At 46.9% G+C, this 23,140-nt stretch overlaps 1 protein-coding gene across 5 annotated transcripts in view; it reads right to left on the bottom strand.

Moving 5' to 3' along the window:
• Nucleotides 1-2,953: 2,953 nt before the first annotated feature.
• LOC106746290 (innexin shaking-B) overlaps nucleotides 2,954-23,140 on the bottom strand; it is a 30,934-nt gene continuing 10,747 nt past the window's right edge. For 4 of the 5 annotated variants that reach the window (XM_014622714.1, XM_014622712.1, XM_014622715.1 and 1 more), the window contains exons 3-7: nucleotides 22,176-23,069; nucleotides 11,145-11,364; nucleotides 8,440-8,729; nucleotides 7,379-7,632; nucleotides 2,954-5,801 (exon numbers count right to left, since the gene is read on the bottom strand). In XM_014622714.1, coding sequence (XP_014478200.1) covers nucleotides 7,384-7,632; nucleotides 8,440-8,729; nucleotides 11,145-11,364; nucleotides 22,176-22,538 — 1,122 coding nt within the window. In that variant the 5' untranslated portion in view covers nucleotides 22,539-23,069 and the 3' untranslated portion in view covers nucleotides 2,954-5,801; nucleotides 7,379-7,383. The remainder of the gene's footprint in view (nucleotides 5,802-7,378; nucleotides 7,633-8,439; nucleotides 8,730-11,144; nucleotides 11,365-22,175; nucleotides 23,070-23,140) is intronic. The other variant, XM_014622716.1, reaches the window with a different exon arrangement.

Raw genomic sequence — 23,140 nt, 5'->3', positions numbered from 1 at the left:
TTCAGCTAAAAGGAATAGATCGACGTTACAACGCCGGTCATTGGTAACCATAACTGCAGTTAACGTATCAATAATCAAAGTAATGCATGTGATCAGCCGTTTATCACCGTTCGAGAGACTTTCAGCAATTCCGATAACCCGACGTGTACGTCACGTAGCGACGCATCGTTCCGCACGGTCATCCTTACGTAACGGAAACAATGATTATGCAGCGTGACTCGCCGCGATCCTCTCCGAAATGCGACCCCGATAATGACGGCCGCCACGCTCGAAACGTTACTCTATCCGTGTGTCGAATATTGACGGAAGGTACGAACGATGCGACGCGATACGATGCGGTAATCGCTGAATCGCCGTTTTCCTTTTCCTTCCTTCCCTTTCTTTTTCTCTCTCTTTCTCTCCCCGTCGTAATTCGTCGCTACTTTCCAATCCCACGAGAAATCCCGCGAAGCGACTTTCACGATTCCGCTACCGCGAGCGAAACACGATCCGCGGACACCTGGCGTGTTCTCTTACACGCGCCTTTTCCGAGCGCGTTCGTCACGGTGTACCGGCTCGTACGGTTGTTTTCGCACCGCCGCCGCCGCCGCATTTTCCGCCCAAAGTCGCTTTTACGCCGCGATTCGAATCGCCGAGTCGACGGCATTACGTAACCCTCCGTCGCTCCGAACGTCGAGTCGCGTAATGACCTTTCACTTTCGTACACGACGTCCTTGGGCCAATTAACGGCCCAATATTCGGAGCGCAGTCGCACAATTACGCCGAATATTCGGTGCGATCGGACGTAACGTCGAGTATCGATCTCGAGCTTCGGCGTTTGTCGTAACTAACGACGTGCGCATCGCATAAAGTACGATGCACCGTCCAATACCGGCCGAATACTTATGTTAAATAATTTCATGCGCGAGTTGGGAATTTTCAAAATCTGTCAGACCGTCGAACTTTCTCTCTCGATATNGGGGGGGGGGGGGAGCAAGAGACAGTATCCGATATTTCGATTAATAAGGGGATCACAGAAAGATTTGTACTTGCGCGAAAAGTCGGTAAAATTTAACTCGTTACAAGCGTAAGAATTAATTGAGTATAAAATCTTATTTTGGGCTGTTTGTGCTATGAATTAATTATACAAATATGCTCGTGAAATTAAAAAATATTAACATACAAAGATGCTGCAGTTTAATCCATTCCGCTACGTCGCGCGGAGCTGTGGTTTTGCAATGATTGCGAGTGATCTAATTAAAATTTTCAATTTTCGACAAACAGCATTGTGTTTCTAAAGTTTTCCTCTATAGAATTAATTGGAAGAAAAAAAATTCAGTAAATATTAACAAAATAGCAATAAAAACGAAAACTTGCTAAACAAATTCTTTTTACTGCAATAATTTTGAAATAAATAACATTTCTTGACCGGAGTTTAGTTAATTCTGTAGAAAATTTAATGCTCTTTAAATTAAAAAGAAAAAGCATCTTGATATCTTCGTTCGTTCTTGAGTTGTCGCTGTAAAATCGTGAAAAAAACCTAGTTTTAAGTAAAATGCGTTTAAACTTTTGTTTCTATTTTTAGAGTGATGTATGTTTATTGCAGCACTTAACAATTACCTGGGCTATAAAATTAAGTTTCACGTTTAACTTTTCGCTGTCAGCTATAGCAGCTGCTTGCCTTTTCTGACCTTTTTCGTCGCGGAGTACGCCGATCTCCGCTCTCTTGAGGTGGTTCTCGTCGATCGTTTTGCACATTTCAATGACACGAAGTCCACCTTGTATTGATAAGCCGCTCATTAAATTAAGATATCGCGTTTTTCCATCGTTAAATATTGCCACATCGACATATATAGCGAACTCTCATTAGCATTTTGACTGTAATAAGCGGAACATTTAAATAACAAGCCATCCTCGGACAGGGGGACAAAAATCTTGATGAAAAACATAGTGAAGTGCCGTATTTATGCTAACATGACTGCAACCTAAACTAATGCCATCCTTTCTTGATTTATTTCCTATTAATTACGCGTCGCGGGCTTCAGATCGTCCGTACGCCCGTTCACATTTTTGCACAATCTTGCGAATTGTTCGATTTAGCAAGCGAGAAAGCATCCCCGAAGAATCACGTTTTCCGAAAATGCGGGAAACTAAAAATCGACTTTTTCCGAAATTGCAAACCTGCCTATCCTCCTTGATTTCTCTTTAACAAACAGGCGAGTTTACTTGGTTGCGTGTTTGAAGAAAGAAAACGCGTTGGAGCGTCGAAATACCTCGAGCTTGCGAGCGGAATTCGACGGAGCGGGGAAAAAGTGTACTTCGGAGGTTCGGCGAGACGGAGGAAGACAGTGCGCGCGCGCTGGACTTCTCGCCTGGTATCGCCCGCGGCCGTACACCGTTTTGCGATGTCCGGAGCGAACTCTTTGGCAGAGAAGGGCAACGGACCGGTTGGTCCTCTCCTGGCCGTCGTATCTCCGAATATGGCAACACGCACCGGCGCATCCCGTACAGGCGGGAGACGGGCGCGTGCTCCCTCCTTCGAGCGTACGACGCGCGCTCGAATATTCAAAGTCGTTCCGAAATCGCAAAAAGTATAGAAAACCGAATGCACGCGAACCTGATCACGTAGGAAATGGACGAAGGAAACGTGCTTTCTCCGCTGATAAACGAACGTGCAAACGAAACGACTTACTTACCTGAAATCTCGATCGCACGCGCAGCGAGAGACACGACGACGGTGATCTTACGTTATAAAAGCAACATTCTCCCCTCTTGACACTCTAATTTTTTAGTCTTTTTTTTTTCCAACAAGGTAAAAAAGGTAAAGGCAAAAAGGTAAAGAAGGACTTCTTGCTTCAGTGTACGGTAAATCGACTTACCTTAACAGGAGTAGGGAATGAAATTACGCAAGCCATAACTTGGCGCATCGATAATCGGTATCGATAATATTGCGAGGAAGAACGACTCTCTCGGGTCTCGAGGTAACGCACCTTTATTCTTGACTCTATCTCCGTGCTATCTCGAGCAGGATACAGCAAAATCGATCGTGTCGATCGGTGGCAGTGTGTCCGTCGTCGGACCGACGGATTCAGATTCGCGATTCGACAAATAACGGCGGAGACGTAAAGAAGTATAATGTGACTAGGGACGTTACCGTTACGTTCTCTCGCTCGGATGAATCTTCGCGAATGCGAATCGTGTAGGAGAATCCCTCCGCTAAGGGCGGAGATCCGAAGCTCTCGTCAAAAAGGACGACTCTCCTAATAGATATACCGATATTACCGGCTTTGAATACACCTATCGCCGGTACATAATGATCTCTTTATGCGATTATTTCCACCCTTCGTGGCTCGCTTACCTAGTACTTACGTTTACGTAACACGGCACGATCAAAGTGTTAAAATAGACCGAAACAATAATAGGCAGCAGCATCCGTCCAGCATCTACGGACGCTCCTGACGGGCGCTAAACGCTAAACTTACAAAGACCTGAGAGAGCGCATCGGGGCGCGGGATCACTTCTCGCCGCCTCGGCGACACCTTCGTCGTTGGAATAACAAGAGAGGGAAGAAAAATATCTCAAGGTCGGTTGCGTAATTCACGTCACGCGAAGAAAAAGAGAGAAATTCGCGAGCCGTCCGGCGGACAAACGTGTCCGCGTTCGGGAAGAAATCGGTCATCCCGCTCGATCCGCTTCGGTCGGCCGGTGACTCTCAAGCGGGTCTTTTAGTCCACGTTCGGCTGGCACACTGAAGCCCGGCTCTTCATTTTCTATTTAACTCGCGGTCCGAACCTCAACTGAGAATGCAAGAATCGTTTTACTATTCGCGGTTAATCGTTAAACTGACGATTTTGCAGTGGTGACTTTTCAAGTTTGACGATTAACCAGGAATGAGGAAAACAATTTTTGCATTATCGTGAGATTGAGCCTAAACTACAAGTCAACCGGAAAATGAGAAATCGGGCCTGAGAGAAAAAATATCTAGGAAATAAAAATTACTTATTTAATACTAATAACATATTTATTTGTATCATGAGATACATATTTTTACACTGAGATAAATTTCTTTTCGAAGGAAAGAATTTCGCTTATTTTGTACTTAAAGGAATTCAGATTTAAATAAATATGTTGTTAGCACCGAGTAAATATTGTTTATTCTTTAGATAATTTTTCTTCCAGTGCACACCGTTCGTTCCGGGCCACTTTTCCCACATAGACCATCTTGTATCTCTTTTTATATATAATTGTGTAAAACAGACTCAGTGTACGGATAAAAATGATCGCTGCGACACACATCGATGTCTAAGAAGTGGCGCCTCGTACACACAAAATCAGGAATTTTCCGGAGGAGCGAGAAACTGCTTTGAAAATCCGCTTCGCTCGAAACGATCGAATCGTCCTTGCATCCTTCAGCTTTCTATGATTTCGAGTAAAAACATAAGAATTCAGCTTCGCTGAAAATATCAATTGTCAACAAATGGGGAAAGAGAAGTCTGAGTTTACTGAACTGAGGAATCCGAAAATAGTTGTTTTTGCAGCTACAAGGTCTCTCACTTCGTAGCTATCGATATGTGGGGCTCTTCGTGAGGGATCGGGCTCCGTCACACACACACGCGCGCGCGCATGTCCGCTAGTAGCGGACGTGTTTGCCGCGAAGTCACCGGGACGACGAGAACGAAGTGGAACCCGCGCGACGATACCCTCGACGTCTGATACTTTCGCTATCTGTTCGCGAAGCTGTCTTTTGGCGACGCGAGAGCAACACGAAGGCGCGTAACGATCGGCCGGTGTGCGATATTCGTTCGACGACCCGCGCCGCCGTTTCTGAAGTGTCTTTTAACGAGTCTCGCTATCTTAGGGGGGTAACGCGTCCGCTGCCTCGCGCCCGGAGAGCGTAACAACGCCAACGGGATGATAGTCTCTTCTTGGTCCCTCGCGTCGTCGTGAACGTCGCCGTAGCTCTCGCTCGTTCGCTCGAACGTCTCTGTCTTTTCGTTCGCGGCTTCTTCGCGGCCGCCCGAGAGAGCGATCGGGGATCGAAACCGGTATCATTTCGACGAGTTCAGCCGGCCGCGCTTGCCGCTTCACGCTTTCGGTCGTCGCGTTCTCATTGTCAACGAGAGTCGCACGCGCCGGAGATGCAAAATACCGTGATTTTCCCTCGGGAACACGCGAGATTCGTGGACGCGCGACGGTCCTCCTATTCGACCGATGAGAGCCTGCCTTCCGCAAATGCCGTTGTCTACAAAACCGAGAAATTTCACCGAAATTTTATCGAAATTTTACATAAATCTATACGTAAAATTGACATAAGCTTCACGGTGAAACTTGTATAAAATTGACATTTCGCGAAGTCAAGAACGCATCGACGGGTGTCTCATGTGTCGTCCGCTCCGGGCTCGCGCGTGCGCGTCGTCAAAGTTACATCGGCAAATTCGTTCACTCGTACGGGAAAGAGAGAACGCCAATCTCGGAGGATCCCGAATGACCAGCGCGTTTCTCCCTCCCCCCCCCCTCTTTCACTCTTTCTTTGACATCTCACCGCGAAGACGGGGGGTGGGGGACGCGTCTCCGATATCTCCGGGCGCTATCGTCGCATCGCTGCGAGCTCGATAAGCAACAGCCGGCGGAAAGGAGGATAGACGCGTCTCTTCGCGAGACCGGATCCGCGGATCCTTGAAGAAGACCCGTCGGCCCTTCCGCCGCCGCTTCTTCTTCTCCGGCCGCGATCGCACGTCCCGCGTCTCCGGATGCGTCGACGACCGCGGGACGACGGGCAGGACCGCGGCAGCGAATCGAACGTGCCGACCCTCCGAGGCAACCTGCAACAATAATAATCGTCCGACTCATGGCGCGCGGTGAAGCGATTGCGTAGATCGCATCGGACACGCTCAATTGATCTATGGACGTCGCACGGCGGGACACGCGTCTCCGGGCTGCTTAGTTATGGCAGGTGAAATAGTACGAGCGCGCGTGCACTAAGCACGTGCCCGGCGCGCATCTCGTTCTCCCGCGGCCCCGCGTAAATCGCTGCGAAATGCCTGCCATTATCATTACTCGCTGATACTCGTCGGACGCGCGCCGTTTGTCGGACGCACGCCGCCTCCCGTAGAATTTATTCGCGGGGAAATCGCGACCGCGTGAAATCGCACCTTTCGGCCGCAGGAGAGGCCGAGGTAGGTGCGCACGGAATTATCAGAATTTCGGTACCGCGCTTTTCCCGACGATTACACCCGGCTAGACCCACGCCAATTTCGCAGCATATCTGTGGGTTGTGCTGCGTCACGTACCGTGTTGGATTCCTTACGAATCATTCATATTTGTCACCTATAATATAATGTCGAAATAGAAGTACGAAAGAATGATTACGATGCATTTGAAATTGAAAAATTTAATTTAATTATTAATTCAATTGAAAGGAAATTCAATTAAAATTGGATTTTAAACGTTTGAAATGATAAAAGTTAATTAAATTAAAATTAAGCGGTTGCAATTCATCAATTAAACGCTTAATTATAAACAACTGATTGATTACAATTAAAGTTCATTTGTTACAATTTATTCCAAACAATATATCGTGTAAAATGTAATACGAGAATCTAGGAATAATTTTTTGTAAAATTTGCTGCCGCGCCAGTATGACAAAAAATAATCGATTGTCTCACACCGTGACGATCGTAAATGTCTATCTGGGTTGCGAATTGTTACGATTAACTGTGCAGAAATAGTCGAGACAACCTTCCCCTATTTTCTTATGCAAGAAACGATTCTGTCAACTGTATATATTTTTTTTTTGCTGTATATTTTTCTGTTTATTTTTTTCCGCAACAATCACGAGCCTCGATTCGCATCGTCTTGACGCGATCACAGCTGCTCGCGTGATCGGAGTGAATTTCTTACTCGTGTAACTTCGAGATAATTAACGTTTCACGCGCTGCATTCGCGACTCGATCGGAACCGTTTACATTATCACGCTCGCCTTGGAATCAATCGATCGCTGCTCGCGGATACCTTTCTTTCCTCACGGCGACCTTACGCGACTTTGCGCACCGAGCCGTGCGAAATTTGCATTTCTGCGAGGCGGAGCGCGCCGTGCAAGTCGCGCCGTAAGTGATCTCGCGATTTAGCGTTTAGCGTCTCGCGGCTCAGCGTCGGCGGTATCGGTGTAAATCGGCTTAAAGGTCGATGGATGCGCGCGTTATCCGGCGCGCGCGCATACATCTCGTGGGCGATCGACGATCCTTTAAGAATTCAATGCGCCTCCGAATACCAGTGTCATAAAGAGCGAGTTATTCAACGATCACCACAACGCAAACACACACACAGACACATTTACGCTCACATACGAACCAACACACGCCACCCACGCGAACGAAAGAGGCTGAGGAAAGACGCTCACCTCGATCAGGCTTCTTGAAGCTCGCCCTTCACTCCTGGTACGCCGTGGTGATGCCTTGAGGCGAGCTTGTTCGCCAATTCGTGCATCACGTCCCTGTAGATGACGGTGTCCAAATTTTCGCCCAGCATGTACAAGAGAAACCAATCACCCACCTTGCTGCGACGCACTATCGTCTCGACGGCGTCCCGCCGCACCAGACGGAATCGCATTCGCAGCAGGTAGACCCTCGTGCGCGGTGAGAAGATTATCAGTATCTGCGGGCAGACGGATATAGGCTCGCACGTGTACACTCGGGGAAGCCGCCTGCCGATCGTTATTGTTCATTACACTCTCACGAGACGCGTTTTAAATTTATATTAAATGAATCAACCGAATGGCACACAATCAAGAACGTTTCAGGCATAGCCGTTTTAAGAACGCGACTGAAAAAAGTGACAATTGTTTAAGCTTGAAAATAGCATTTGTCACATTTGACATTATAAATGTGCCAGTTTAATTAATATCGAATGTGACTATTGCGAAAATTAAAAACAACATTTATGTAAAAGTAATTAAGATCATATGTTGGAATAAATTTATTGGTCTCGATTCATTGACATTTTCAATTTGTGAGCAAATAACACACGACGAATGAGTTATTTCGACGTAAAATTTCGGATGGACTTTCTGGGAATGTGTAAAAAGTGTTAAAATTAACATTTTATTTTTCACTGTGTATATAGTCCTTCTCTACGGTAGAATTTTATCCGCATTTCCCAACAACGACTTGGCTCGTATTCGAGCTCTTTTGTTCATTTCTCGGTTCTTCGATTAGAAGCGTGCGGAGATCGTTGTTAAATTTTTTGGTCTTCTCTCAGAAACTGCTCTCACTCACACGGAGCGAAAATATCGCTTTATCGACCGAAAAATCGAAAAGTCCCGTGAAGCATGCCTCGTTGAGTTAAGATGCTGATTACGCGAGGGAAATTCTTCTATTCTCTCATCCGTCTTTTTCTCCGTGTTTTTCTCCTTACGATATTCTCAATATTTATGAGACTCTCACATCGCACGGGATTACTAACCCTATACAAAACCGTAAAGAAACTGAGCACGCCGAGGAAGAGGAACCAGAACCAGAGGAAAACATAGATCTTCTCGTTCACGACGTTCAGAGGCAATATACAGACGGCGTCGTGCCTCTCGACCTCCCCGCTGACGCCGTACTTGTAGAAAGTGCACTTGGTCATTCGTGGGAAGACGTAAATCATCGGGTCCACTCGGTCCTCCTGATCGGATTCGAGGAACCTGAGCACGTCGATGCCGAAGGTCAAGAAGGCGCCGTCGAAGAAGCGGTTCATCAGAAACATCTGACCTGCGACAATGTATGCGTCGCTTTACAATCCTCCCTTTCTCTCTCATCTTCTCTCTTCCACAAAGCTATTATTTCATTCGTCCGTTTCGCTTTAACGCGCCGCAATTATCTTTTCATGATATATTAGCCGTGTAAATTAATTCGGCGCCTTTGTTACCAAACATCAAGATTTATTTATCAATGGAAGGTGTACAATTTTAATTATCGAAATCGTTTTCGTTATTATATCTGATGACTTTATGTTATCTATCGGCCTGCTGTCGAATTCCATCGCGATTGAAACTTGGTGATTTTTCGGTGGCAGCTCTTTAAATCGATAATCGAGCTGAAAAATATTTCGATTTAAAACGCTCATTATATAGAAATGAATCAAACCAACGGCACCGAGTTAATTTATAATATGTACGAACTTACCTAATATGTGCGAACATATAAAACGAAATAAAGAATTCTTATTGAATGATTTTATTAAGCATTTACAATCAAAATAAATGCGATAGATTTCTTTCACCAGCATGATCGAAAAGCTCGAAATATCAAAAATCTCCGGAGAGATAACGCCCGTATCTTTTTATTTACTTTCTAGCATATAGCAAACGCCAAGGGCGGATATCGCAATTATTCTTCAGGACATTGTTCGGAGAAAATATTGAATTGTATCCTCGCGTTCAATTAAGCCACGGGTTTCCCCGCCCCATAATATTTTATTTGTTCTCGTGCCGCGTCTGAACGATCGCGCCTCTTTGGTGCTACTCGCCTGCGCGTGAATAGTCGCGGCGCCCGTGTGATTCGGGCACAATAGGCATCGCGTAAAATTGACGAGCCATCGCATAGCCAATCAAGCAGTCGAGCTCGCGAGCGGTGATGGCCAGCTGTATCGCTGCCAACTTTTACCGTGAATCGTTCATTCACTCGGATGCTCATTATACCGGCGTCTTCCTTTTCTCGCGATGCGTGTAAGAGCGCTTACACTCGCGAACGCGAACGAGCCGTCATGCTGTACTTCCAAACCAATTCATTCGAGCCACACGCGAATACGACGGCCCAACGACTCGTTCACGGCTTTTATTTCAGAAACCCGACACACACGTAAATCCTCACCGAAGATTCGGTTTCACCACAGTTTTATCACGGTTTGAACATTTTTCCTCGATGCAGCGTGGAACGCATGGTGGATGAGAAAACTTGTTTTTTTCATTAATTCCCAGAAACGTACGACTTTCGCGATACGTTTTAACGACACGCTAAACTCGTTTTTCACTTTTATATTGTTTAATAACTTCTTTCGACAATATATTTGTTCACGTGTGCACGGAGAAAAAATTAGTTTTAAATTATAGATAGATATTCATACAAGTAAGAATATTATAATCTTCTTAGAAGATTTTTAGCCTTGATTTGATTGAATTTATATTGTTGCAAATATTACACTCAATTCAAGGCTAAAAATCTTCTAAGAATATTATATTCTTATTTATATATGAGAATATCTATCGTTGATTTATATAAGACTATTTTTTTCTATGTGGACATCAGACTCTCACTTGACTGTTTCTTGACATTTTGTATTCGTGACTGTACATCACTAGAGTCTTAATTTTTATTTAATTCCCAGAAGTTAAATTATCTCATTGGATCATCAGCTGCATACCAAACTACGTCGAGAAAAGTGTTCAAAATATTAAAATTATCAAATATATTTACCGGTTTAAAGTTTCGAAAAAAAAGAAACTTTTTTTCCTCATTTTTCCGCGAATTTACAGTTTCTCTCCCAAAGGTACAAAAATTCGTTTAGAAAAACTCACGTGTGTTCGGTTGAAATCCGCCACATTCGCTTTTTTTTCCATAGAGAGAAATTAAGAAACTAAAAAATCCGCGAGAAATTCGAATAAAACAGGTTCTTCCGAAACTTTAAAACTATAAAAATATTGAAGACAGATGTACGCATTACCGGACGTCGACTCGCTTTCTCGACTTGGCCGACCGAGACAAACGCATTCACCCTCGTAATTTATTATCATAATCCGAAGAGCGACGTGACGTATCTCGTAATCGCAAGTCGGCGACAAGAAGCCGGCCCGTGACCGATCGTTTCAGCCGTGATTACCGTAAATTTCTCAGTTTCAAGCGCAATATAAACACGGCACACGTGCTCGACTGCGTGTCGAGGGGCAAAACACCTTAAAAATATGTTCCCCGTACGCGTAACTGGCTTGTGTTTATCGATCGTAAACGAAGGGAACGCGTGGAAATGTTTGCCGGCTAACGGGTCCCGGCGAATTCCGGAATTCGTCCGGGTCGGTTATGGCACCGCGAAACTCGATGCCGTAACGTGCGATCGAGAAAGTCAAACATTGACTAAGGACTTCGCGCGCGCGCGTTGCCGGCCCCCGAAAGGAAGAGTGGACTACTCACCGACCACATTCAGCAGCGCGAGCACTTCGCATAGGTAGTACCTGTAAGCCCACCAATTGTGAAAGCGAAGGTTCTCCCAGAGGTAGTCGAGCAGCATCTTCTTCTTTTGCTTTTTCTCCACCTCGGAGCACAGCCCGATGTCGAGATCCATCATGAGGGCATGAATCTTGCCACCCTCCCAGCCTTTCCACAGCCATCTCGGCGTGTAAAAAAGGATCGCCTGCGAGCAGACAGAGAGAGAAAGAGAGAGAGAGACAAAGAGAAAGAAAGAAAAGGAGAGGGAGGAGGAGAAATAGAGAGAGCCTCGAGTGAATAAATAGCGACGAATCAGCCAATAGCTGATATATTACGGAGAGTTCTGGTAGGCGGACCTACTTACGTGTAATACATAACCGACGCGCCGATAGTACGAAACGAGTTATCATTATTGGATACCCCGCGCCCGATAACTGCTGATTAAGACAATGCGGCCGCCGGCCGGCGCTCACGCGTACTCGCGTGCGCGCGCGTTCACGTTGCGGAGCGAGTTCTACTTTATGAATTTTTAATGGAAAAATTACCGGCTACGCCTCCTCTCGTTCGTCGAAGGAGAAGAGGGAGGGATGCCGAGCGTTTAATGCGCGCGGCTTTAATTATTTCGAATCGCTGCTCCTTTATCGCGGCGCGCGGCGTTGCGCAAAATTGCGCTCCGTTATTTTGTGTAATTGTTAAAGTGGATGGGCGGTTTCTTGAATTATCGCTATCCTATTTCGCGTTGGGACCCTCGCCGCGTAATCCGGATTGCTTGAATAAGCTCGAAGCGGAGCTTCGTGATTCCCTCCTTGCTGATGGGGCGGCAACCGCCTGTAATTGGGTTATACTTATGTATCCGCAACGTTTCCCTCTCTTCCTATTGCCTTGTGCAAATATCACGTGCTTTATTTTCGTTATTACGTTATTTGCGTGCCTTACATACCGTTAACTGTTACCTCAACCTCTTCAGGGATGTTGGTTCAGTTCCAGTTTTTCTTCTCAATTCGAACACATCGTCGACACGATCATAACGAACATTACTCGAGTCGAAATTTTGATGCTACTCTGACGCTCTTAGATAGTTTGCGCGTACTTAGATTAAGTCTATAGACTAATAAAAGCTTACTTTGAAGATAATGACACTTTTTAACTTCCCCATTGAATCTTTAATTCTACAGATTGAATTGTAATGCCACCTTCGACGACATATTTTGACGCTAAAACAGCGAGCCCCGAAATTTAAGGCACTATCAAGTAAGTAGGGATAATAATATGTCATCAGAATTAAAATTGAATATTATTTAATTATCTTAGCTTCTATTATATTGTAGAATTAAAGGTTTAATATACGACCAAAATTTCAATTCGGGTGTGAGGAAACATTCATCGCAGAGTTTCACGAGAGAAAAAGAAATCCTGCGACACGATTGAAGGATGTCGTATTAATGGCACTTTAAAATGAAATTATTTCCCACCGATTTTAATAGATGCACCCCCCTGCGGGGGTTAACTGCGCCCAGGGGAGCGTATTCCGCGGGCAATCGACGGTCGAATCTTAATGTCATAATTTGAATATCATAACCCCGTCGCGGGTTTTATGTGTCCCGGCTGTCATTAGAATTTCATTAGGCTACGTTAACCGTGATTACGCCGCTCCGCTTCTCGTTCTGGAGCGCGTTATAAGCACTCCAGCGCACGTCGCAACGTCGGCCGTCACGTCGTCGGCGAGAATAAACGTGCAGTTAATTGAATCGCGCGCGCGCGCGACATTATCCCATATTAGAATTTCCGATGCGATGTCAATGCACTTATCGGGAGCACGCGGATGCGGGAGTAAATCCTTTCTCACGGTATATAAAGCTTTCTGGCTTATCGCCAGGGACCTCGGGTCGTGCTTACCGTAGTACCGTAGATCGAATATAGATACGTGCCGCTCGTCGCTCCTCGACGACGACGATGACGACGAGTTGGCGGGCGTTCAGAAAATCCGAGCTAAATTGCAATTTACGGAAGGTGACAGAGACACGGATGATTGTTAACGAGAGCGAGCGGTACGTGCCGGCCGCGTAAAGTGTGTCGGGACATCGGCCGATTTTCCGGCGTGCATTCTGCCAACGAGTCGCATCATTTCCACGCGTCGGCAGACAATGTACTCCCGAAATTGCTCGGGATGAAATCTCACTCTCCGGAGGAGTGAACATTCACTCGGAACGATAAAAGTACCGTCATCCGGAGTCACGTGAATTGTTCGACTGACCGGGCGAATTGGTTTCATGCCCGTTTCTATCATCACTGTATTGAAGTCTGATCGACGATTAGCTCGGCAGAATTGTTTAGTCGCACTGATCAATTCGGCTAATTGGCCGACGCGATTCTTCAATTCCATTGAGTTAATCGCCGAGTAGATTTAAGCTATGATAAGAGGAACGAGCATCGGTAAGGGAGAGTCAGTGAGCGCATCAGTGCGCCGGAGCGCACAAACCAAAGTAACCATAATGCGTGTAATTATAATTGTAAGTTAAGGTGCGTTAAGATCATTATGCTAATTTATATAGATCAGATCAGGTCCATGCAAATTTCGAATTAAAAGTCAATTTACACGAGTGGAAAGTCGCTCGAAAGTGACTCGGCTGTCACTCGACTTTTCGAATGGACTTTTCACTGGGAACAATTTCGATAGAGCAGACATCGCACTATACAGTAAAAAATTTGGTGTTAAAATCTGCCTGCTGGAAATTTTTCTATTACTTCGACACGGGGAATACGTTAAGAAGCACACAAATATATGTTAAATTGCTCTGTGATATATTAAACATAATCATCTCGTTGAACATATTACTTTTTAACATATTCACCTTGCTAGAGTAACGCGAAAATTTCAGTGGTCCGTTTTTAACGCGAAACACTTTTTACTGCGTATCCTCGGGAGATACGGGCGCGCGGAATAATAAAAATTCACATTCACTACAAATTTACGTTGTATATTATTACGTCAGGAAACGATCAAACGAAGGGAAGGGCGGGAGAGAACGCAGGGAAAATTGCATCATTCGATAGCTTGAACGTACATGGTTTGCGTATCAACGATGGGATTCCTGGGAGCTTCGGCCCGACCTCGCTCTTGACGAGATCACGAAGAAACGTAAAACAAACGGGCGCTCGCTCGTCGAGTCGATCGTAAGACGATTCACAGCTTTTAGCATTATCGCGCGAGAAGTACGACGTCTGAGGCGCCTAAAGAGAAGAGGGAAAATGTGTGACCGAAAATAGATCTGTTTCTCGCCTCTCTTTCTCTCTCTTTCTATATCCTACGCTGCCACCTCCGGCTCCGAGGATCGAACGCGATCACATTCGCGCTGACCCCGCGGCTGGAGAAGCGTTTATATCATCTTTTCAATATTCAAGCTCGTTGATTTACATAAGTCCCTTTAGATATGCAAATACACTCGGACACTCGCAGCCGATCGTCCGTCCGTCCGTCTCTGCGATATTTGCTCCGCAAACAAAATACGTTAAAATAAAGCAACCTCGACGTCAATTAAACTCCACGCGTTCTACGCGGAGTGTCATCGGCGACGACGCAGCTGTGAGCTGCGTGTCATACAAGCGAGTTTGCCTGCCTTGTCTCGCGTATCCGCCTCTCAGACCGACGAGACGCAAAATCGAAGCTTCTCCGAAGCCACAGATCGTGCGTAAGCGGTCTCTTAACTGGAAATCAAAGTTCACACCGAAAGCAAACTTTAAGTGTGCATTTTATTTCTCCATTATTTAACACTCAGTCTTACGAATCGAGCACGAGTCTCCGTGCGAGTCGAGAAGTGAAGCGAGTTGAAGGTTTAAAAAGAAAAGCGAACATGAGATCGTGTTCCGCGGGAGATATGTCTTCGGTTTATCGCAATTGGTTCCCGCGGAGACGCGGAGGTTCGTTAAGGACCGTCTTTCCAAGCCGTCCTTCACGATTGCTGAAAACTTAATAACCTCGCCGTTCGCGCCGCTGCTGGCGGACAAGCGTAACAAGACGAAAGCGGTTTTCGACAAATTTACGAGACGCATACGGCGGCATTCAGCCGGACTCGCTTACACATAATTACGTGTAGCGCGAATAATAATAAGCCGTGTTCGAGAGAGAAGGATCGCGTATACAACGTTTCGCTCGTGACTTCCCCGGCTGTGTGACGCGCAGTATCTATATGTCACGTTAGCCCTGAGTAAATTTAGCTAAACAAGGCGAAAGAGCTCTCTTTCTCTCTCTCTCTCTCTTTCGCAGCCCTCCGACGCGACATCGTAAGGACGTGGACGAGGCGGACAAAGACGCGTACTAGTAAGCTACTTTTAACGCGTATAAAAATAAACTCTGATACAAAGCGGCTGATTTCGACGTGATTAAACACTCGGATTCGCGCTCGCGTCAACGATTTCGCGGGTCTCGCGCGAAACATCGATGAAAATCACTCACTCTCTTTCTTTTTCTCAGATCACACGGGGAAAAATAATTTGACAGCTGTTGCAACGAAACCATCGTCGTTACTGCACGTTCGTTGCGACAGTGACAAAATTTAGTTGGCATAATCAAATTAGCGAATTAGTCGTAATTGGAGCGGAAACAGTTTTATCGCCGGGATAGATAGGAGAATTCGGCCGAGTGAATTTGTCCTGAGGACACGTTCTTTTGCCATTAGTACAACATAGTGCTCCTCTACATTTATTAAATTTCTCCTTGTTACAGCAAAGTAATTTGTAGATGGAGCAAAATAATTCAGCGAATGGCGATTGATTTGATTTTTAACAAATGATTTCCCTTTGTACATAGCAACTGACAGATTTCGCTGCGACAGCATAAAATTTGATGTGCCAGTAAATTCATTTATTATTTAAATTATTTTATTATCTTATTATTTAAATTATTTTTCTTCGTGTAGAAGAAAATAATAAACGCTGCTCACGCTCTCTTTCTCTCTCTCTCTCTCTCTCTCTCCTCCCTTCCCTTTCTCCTTCCTCCCTATCTCTCTCTCTCTTTCTCTTCCTCACGATAAAAAATTCTCCCCGCGGGGAAACATGTTTCTTTCTACCTGGAAATCTCGCATCGTCCGTTTCATGAAAAACGTACTAATCGTATTACCGTCGAGAGATAATTGCATTATCAATTTATTAGCGACGCGGCGTTATAGATGCCCCGCGTCAGGCCGTATCTGGCGAACGCATCCAGATACGCGAGTAATCAATTGCGAAAATAAAAGGCGGATGCGCGATTAATCAGGGAACGAGAGAGTTGTAGGGACCTCGTGCGCACGCGCGCGCGCGCGCAAATAGAGGATAGCGAGCGAGGCAAAAAGGGCGATATTGTACGAGCGCGAAGACGAGTAATGCTTGAGGTATGGGAGGCGGTGGTACGATCGAAGATAGCATCGAAGGTACATATGCATTTTAAAGGAAGAACTATCTATAACCTGTATTTATGAATTGACGTTATGAACAAGGATTATCAATCACGGACAAACGAATGCGCGCATTCGCCGCCGATCGTACACCTCTCTTTCTCTTTCTCCCTCTCTCTCTCTCTCTCTCTCCTCGTCGCTGATCTCTCGAATTTCTCGACTATCTCAATTTAGATGCGAAATTATCCGTCGCGCCGTAATTTCTCGTTGTTCGTTCCTTCGAAAAATCCCCATCTCGATTGATATCTCGAAGATATCCGGAAGACGATCGATAACGGAGGCAATTTTTCCCGTATAAAAATAACTCCGTCCCTCTCTTTCTCTCTCTCTCCCTCTCTCTCTCTCTCTCTTCCTCCTCCTCCACGACGATGAGACGACGGAATACAATTAAATAACGTGATTCCAAAGAAACGACGGGAAGAAACAGCGGAATGTGAAACAAAAAAAAAAGCGCCGAAGGAGACGTGCGAGAACAAAGAGAGGCGGTCGCTTCTTACTTGCAGCAGCAAGAGGAAGATCACCCACTGATAGTACTTGTGCTGCTTGAGCAACGGGCTCGATGCGTTGCCGTGCACACCCTCACCCTTGCTGTTCGACACACCGGGATACGGCACGGCCAGGCCGAGGCTCATGTTGAAGGCTTGCACCATGCTGTACGTGGTGTGAAGCCAGCAGAAGGTCTCCAGCACGACCTTGTCGACGGAGCCAGCGGCTTCGCAGTGTATGGGCGAGCCGGAGATGCTCTTGCAGGCGAGGATGAGGCAGCCGGCCAGCAACACCGCCACGGTGGCGCGATAATGCAACCGAAATATCATGCAGTCCTCGACGATCCGATGCACCTTGAAGAGCGAGCGAATCGAGCCGAACAGGTCGATCATCTTGATCATCAACGGCATGTTACGCTCGGACGCGAATTTCGATTTCGACCGTCGGAGAGAAGCTAACTCGAGATTGTCGTTCCAGAGCGTCTGGAATAGGCTAGGAAACAAATCGTGAGAGCGCAATCGTGGAGGTGGACTGCCCGTGCGACTCCTCTCTTCGTAGTTCCCGCGAGTGTTGAGGTCGACTCGCCCAGGCAGAGTGTGGTACCGCGTGCATTTTGTGGGCGCTTAAACCGTCGTAAAAATCACTCGACGCATTGTTTGCTTTCCCGACGGAGGTGTCTTTTACCTCCCCTCACCTCGTCGCCCTCCTCCTTCTCAGTTCCCGCCGCGCTTTGCGTGTGATATGATATTATATCCTCCCTCGAGTGCGCGTACCAACGCCGTCCCTCCGTCTACCTCGCCCGGGACGTCGTTTTCGCAGATTCAGCGGCGTCGCCTCTGCAATTTTATCGCGCATTTTGCATCTTGATCAGTCGCTCACGGCGGGGAAAATCGCGGTCCAACTCGGTGTAATTTGTCGCGCGCGACCACATTTCTCCCACATTTTCACGGCATTCGTCCGTAAAGATGCTTTATGTTTTGCAATAATTGCAGTAGTCCTCCGTTCTCAAAGACACGCGTTCCGCACGACGAGAATCGCGAGAACATGTTTATCGTTCTTCGTCCGACCGTTTTTTCGCCGCGAGATCTGTAATTTACATATTTCCCCTCACGCATCCGCGGCTATCCTCCCGTTTCCCTTATCACCGGCCTCGATTAGCACGAATCTCTCGCTACATATTCCTCTTATGTACAAAATCTGGGAATCCATGACGGAGAAAGAGAGAGATTTCGTAAATCCACGGACAGATTCCGGAGGCCCGAATGGAAAAGCGCGATCCGAGGGGTGAAATTAAAGACGGATAACCGGAGTCGGGTGAGAAACACGCGCGCACACGTGAGCCTCGGATGCGAACTGTCAGAAGACTGGCCGGACTTGAGGGGCATCCCTTGACCTCGATGCTGAGCACACAATTTATATTATCTAGCAGGCGGTCTGCGCTACGCTCGGGTCAGCGTGTTCGTTCGGGAAACACGTTGCCGATTGACAGTTTGTCAAAGTTTATCATCCGCAGCTCGATAGAGCGTTCGGGCCGGAAAACGGAACCTCCCGTGTGTACGCGGCGATAAATAACGTTCGACGCCCGCGGCCCTCGTTACGCCAGAAGCTCGAAGGATAACTGCGGCTTAACGTCGCCGTAAAATCCCGCGCGTTTCTGCTCGTTGGGAACGGCTGAATTATGCGAACCGCGAGGTTAACGTAGTTAACGCCACCGCGACGATGCGCCGTGCGCATGTCGTGTCGACGACGCGCCGACGTATCAGGGTCAAGGAGGAAGAAGCGAATCTTCTTCGGCCGAACTGCATAGCTTTACGCGCGATTCTACGTGTCGAGTGAACACTCGCGCGTTGTTAATTACAAAGTGGCCAGAGCCAAGTTGCGCTGAAATTTTAATGACGCGAGCGCGTCGTTAAATTCGCGCGTTCGAAAAGCGATCCGTCCTCGTCGATCGAAGGGAGGGCGAGTACACTTCCTCCGGCAAAATTGCGCTCGAAAAGTGGAAAAACTTTAACAAACAACTCGCTGTTCTAGCGATATTTTTTTCTTCGTTGTGAGCGACACGGTATTTTCGACTGTCCGAGTAAATTTTCACAACGTTTGCGACGAGCTTCCGCTACGAAAACTCTCGGTCCCCCGATGTTCTCTTTCTCTTTTTCTTCAACCCTTCCTCGTTACGTTACATGACGCGACGGTTGCATTATCGCGAGCAAGATGAGCTCATCGGCCTAATTGCGCTCGCGGGGAGTGGTTCGACGATCGTTCGTCGTCGAAAATATACTTAATCGAGCGTGTTACGAGCGCGGCGCGTATTCCACAACGAAATTAAGCGCGCCATTATCACGTGTAAAAGCACACCGCGGCCGGCCGGGACGGCGCACTCACGAAGCTGTACTCTTGTCGTCACCACCCGTTCCCCGGCCCTCCCGGTGAGAAAATAGAAGGCGATAAAAAGACGGCCTGGAATGAGATATTCGCGCTCTAATTAGGAGCCGAGATTGACCCGCCGATGGGATGCTCATTAAGTCACCCTCGCCGTCGGCTTCTTTGATCGAGAGACGCTTTTGAAAATAATCCCGCGATTCTCGCTCGCGAGATCGTCGGAGGAAGAACGGTGGAAAACTCGTCCCGTGTTGCGCAATGATAATTATTCGTCGTGCAGTCGTGCGAGTAGCGACTCCGGGAAATTCACGGTTTCTTTCCCGCTTCACACGTCGACCGTACCACGCTGACTTCCGCTGATTATTTTCACGCTGAACTCTCAAGTTCGAAACCACCAAGTATGCGGTAAATAAATGCAATTCGCGACGAATGTGTGTGCATTAGCCCGTTCCATCTGCTCTCTATCCGTTGTATATTTAATTTGTCGCACGTGCAGTGTCGGTCACGTTTGTGTATAAGCTTTGCTGCCCTCGTCATTTAAAAGGCTATTGCTGGCATCATTTAAATCAGCTTGTTAAAATCATGATTTAAAACTGCAAAGTGCAGATGCTTCATCCTCGCGGCTATCCTCCTTTCATTGTTCATTCTTATTCTTGTACCTTTCTCTTTTTTTTTTTTCTGGCTTTCCATATCTTTATCATGTATTACTTTTAATCGTCGTCTCTCACGCTCTCATTTATCCTAAAGCATAGTAAAATTGAGACCGTTTTATTCTATAAACGCGTATTCTATAAACGCAAGATGCGATGATATTACGAAGCCGGTCGCAGTCGACGTGACAACAAGCGCAGGCGACGGCGCGAAGACAGGACGAAATCTGTTGTCCGGTAAACGACGAACGAAATTAGCTCAACGTTAATTATAGAAGAGATTATACGTCGCGCGGAGAAAGGATATACACCGGCGAGGGGTTCACGGCGCGCGCACGACTACTCGCTTGCGGGCGCGCGGTAAACTGTACCGTTTGCTTTGAGATGCCGGACGAAAAAACACACGTTAACTGCGAAGGGAGAGAAGGAAATAGAGGGAGAACCTACGGTTCAAGGGGATATGCGCGGGCGGGGCCTGTCGACGCCGGCCGGTTTATTTTGAGACATCAATGCGAGTAGCATGAAAGAAACGCGCGGGAGCACAAGGAAAATACTATGGATCGCTATTTCAGGTGCGCGGTCGCGCCATTAACCCGCTTCGTCCAAACTTCCTATTAACGATCCCGCACGTCCCGCCCGTGTGTATCGTCGACGTCGGCATCGGAGGAAGAAAGGCACCTCCCGGTGGAGGATCCGTTCTCAACCCCCTTCCGCACGAACCGCTTGATATTAGCGCCGCGTCGTAAATTTGGTTTGGTCGGGAAGCACATGACATCATCGGTGACGAGCATTACGGAAGCCTCCGAAACCCATAAGTGAGCGCTTCGAATTATTTCGTTGTGTAATATGTGATTTACGATTCTTCAGCCGCAATGAGACGATTATACGAGCATTTGTACACGTTTCCTTACAACGTAGTTTTTCCGCGAAAGCAACTGCCTGTTCTATTTAAAGAGAAGGATTTAGATTCAAGCAAGCTTAACGGCATATAAATACAATCGTTTCATTTTAGCTGAGATATTCGTAACTACTTATTATATAACCTAATATATGTGTATATATATGCATATGTCTAAAGGTACCTTAATCGTGACTGTGAAGTACCAACTGTGAAATACAATATTGTTCGACACCAACAGCGGAATCTGCGTAGAAATTAAATTAACGCCACAATGACGTTCTATCAGTTTCCCCACGTATCGCGACGCGTTTTCTGAATGACCGGAAATTGCTCCGGCTGTCGAAGATCCAAAAGTTTCCAGTCTTTCGGAGCTGAAAGCGTCGAGAAAGCGGCGCCAGCGCGAGCATCTTTGATCGAAGGCACGTGCCGTCAGCTTTCAATGACGAACCTTAGTGCATTGTTACCGCTTAGGGTTTCTCTCTTGGCAATGGACTAGATGCATAGGTCTTTGCGACTGGTGTGTAGGTAAGTTGCCCGAGTGAAACGCGGCATACGAAACGATTAGGAACGTCGAGTAGGAGACGCTTATGAGCACTGCTAAAAGCATCGCTGTACATTTTACGACTCGCACGGAAACCGCACGTTAAACGGACCAGAAGGGGAGGTGTTTTATTCGTCTAATCAACGGATGCGAGGCTCGAAACGCATGTGAACAGCCGAGGGGTATAATTCGCCGTTCGAGTGCCTCGAACATACATCAAACGTATAACGAATTCGTCGAACGGGAGGAGAACGTTTTTCGCGGACGTTGATGGGGAGGGAGGGAAAGAAAAGCGGATAAAAATAGCTTGAAAACGATAAAAGCCCCCCGCATAGAAACTTTCACATTTTCTCCCACATACAGCATAGATAAAGGGTATATAATTTCAATTAAAATTAATTTTTATTTCATCATTTGAAATTAAACTAATTAGGAAAACTTAACGAGCAAATAGGTTCCGTTTACGTTTCCTACTTAGAGCCGTATATTTGAAACATTATATTTCCAAGCGAAATCCTTCGTGGATTTTCCAACCGGAATGCGCCATTATTTTGGGAAATCAACGCGGACTGGAACCCAAAGAAATTTTCTATGCAGGGGCGAAGAAATGAAACGTCGATCGATTACCTGCAGAAACAGCATGAAGCAGACCCACTGATAGTATCTGTACTCTTTTCTCTCGCTGTCGGGATACGCCTTGGAGTTATCGACGCCGGGGAACGGCACCTCTGAGCCCTCCCGCTTCCGGTAGGCCGCGGTGATCGTGTAGGTGCTGTGTATCCAGCAGTACGTGTTCAGCACGTCCTCCGGCAGGTCCTTGCTGTGTATGCAGTCGATGGGGTTGCCGACGTATTGGCGGGTAGTGACGATTAAGGAGAACGCTATCAGTAAGATCACCGTGAGACTGTAGTGCAGACGGAAGACGGCGCTGTCGGTGTGGATGTGCGAGATCTTAATGAGGCTCTTGAGGCCGCGGAATATGTCCAGCATTTTGGTGCCGAACGGCACCAAGGGCGCGAGCGAGACCGGGCCGCAGCACCGGATGAGGCCGATTCCTCGGGTTGGCGCTGCCGGGATCCGCGCTTTCCTCCTCACCGGATCTTACATCTTCCGCCGTTTCCGCGCGACGAGCATCCGCCCGGGTCACGTTACAGCCCGCGTCGTCGTCCACCCTCTCGCTCTCGGCGCAAATCCGGAACTCGGCACGACGTCTCCAGGAACACCCATGAATCTCGGCCGCACCTCTCGTCCGTTTCGCGCGACTTTTCCGTGCGATGCGGAATAAGTGGAGAAATCCGCCTCACTCCGCGTATCACTCACACTTCCTCTTCGTCGTCGTGCTCGCCGGTAGAGAGAGAGAGAGAGGGAGAGAGAAAGAGCGGGTTCCTTTGATCAGCCGAGAAAATATACGTCGTGACAGCGGTTTCGTTTTTCGATTCCGATTATTGTATTTTGGCACTTCCTTGGCAAACTGCTTCGCCGAATTTCCCGATACCGCGAACTACTAGCGCGAACCGTTATCTGCACGGAAAAAATTAATGTCACAATTCAAGGCTCATATGTTCTCATATGTAAGCAAGAATAATCTTATA

Source organism: Dinoponera quadriceps, unplaced genomic scaffold, assembly GCF_001313825.1.
Source record: "Dinoponera quadriceps isolate SergipeBrazil2010 unplaced genomic scaffold, ASM131382v1 scaffold566, whole genome shotgun sequence".
NCBI classification, from domain to species: Eukaryota; Metazoa; Arthropoda; class Insecta; order Hymenoptera; family Formicidae; genus Dinoponera; species Dinoponera quadriceps.
Note: the sequence above shows the minus strand (reverse complement) of the source record. Positions and strands in the feature narration are given on the sequence as shown.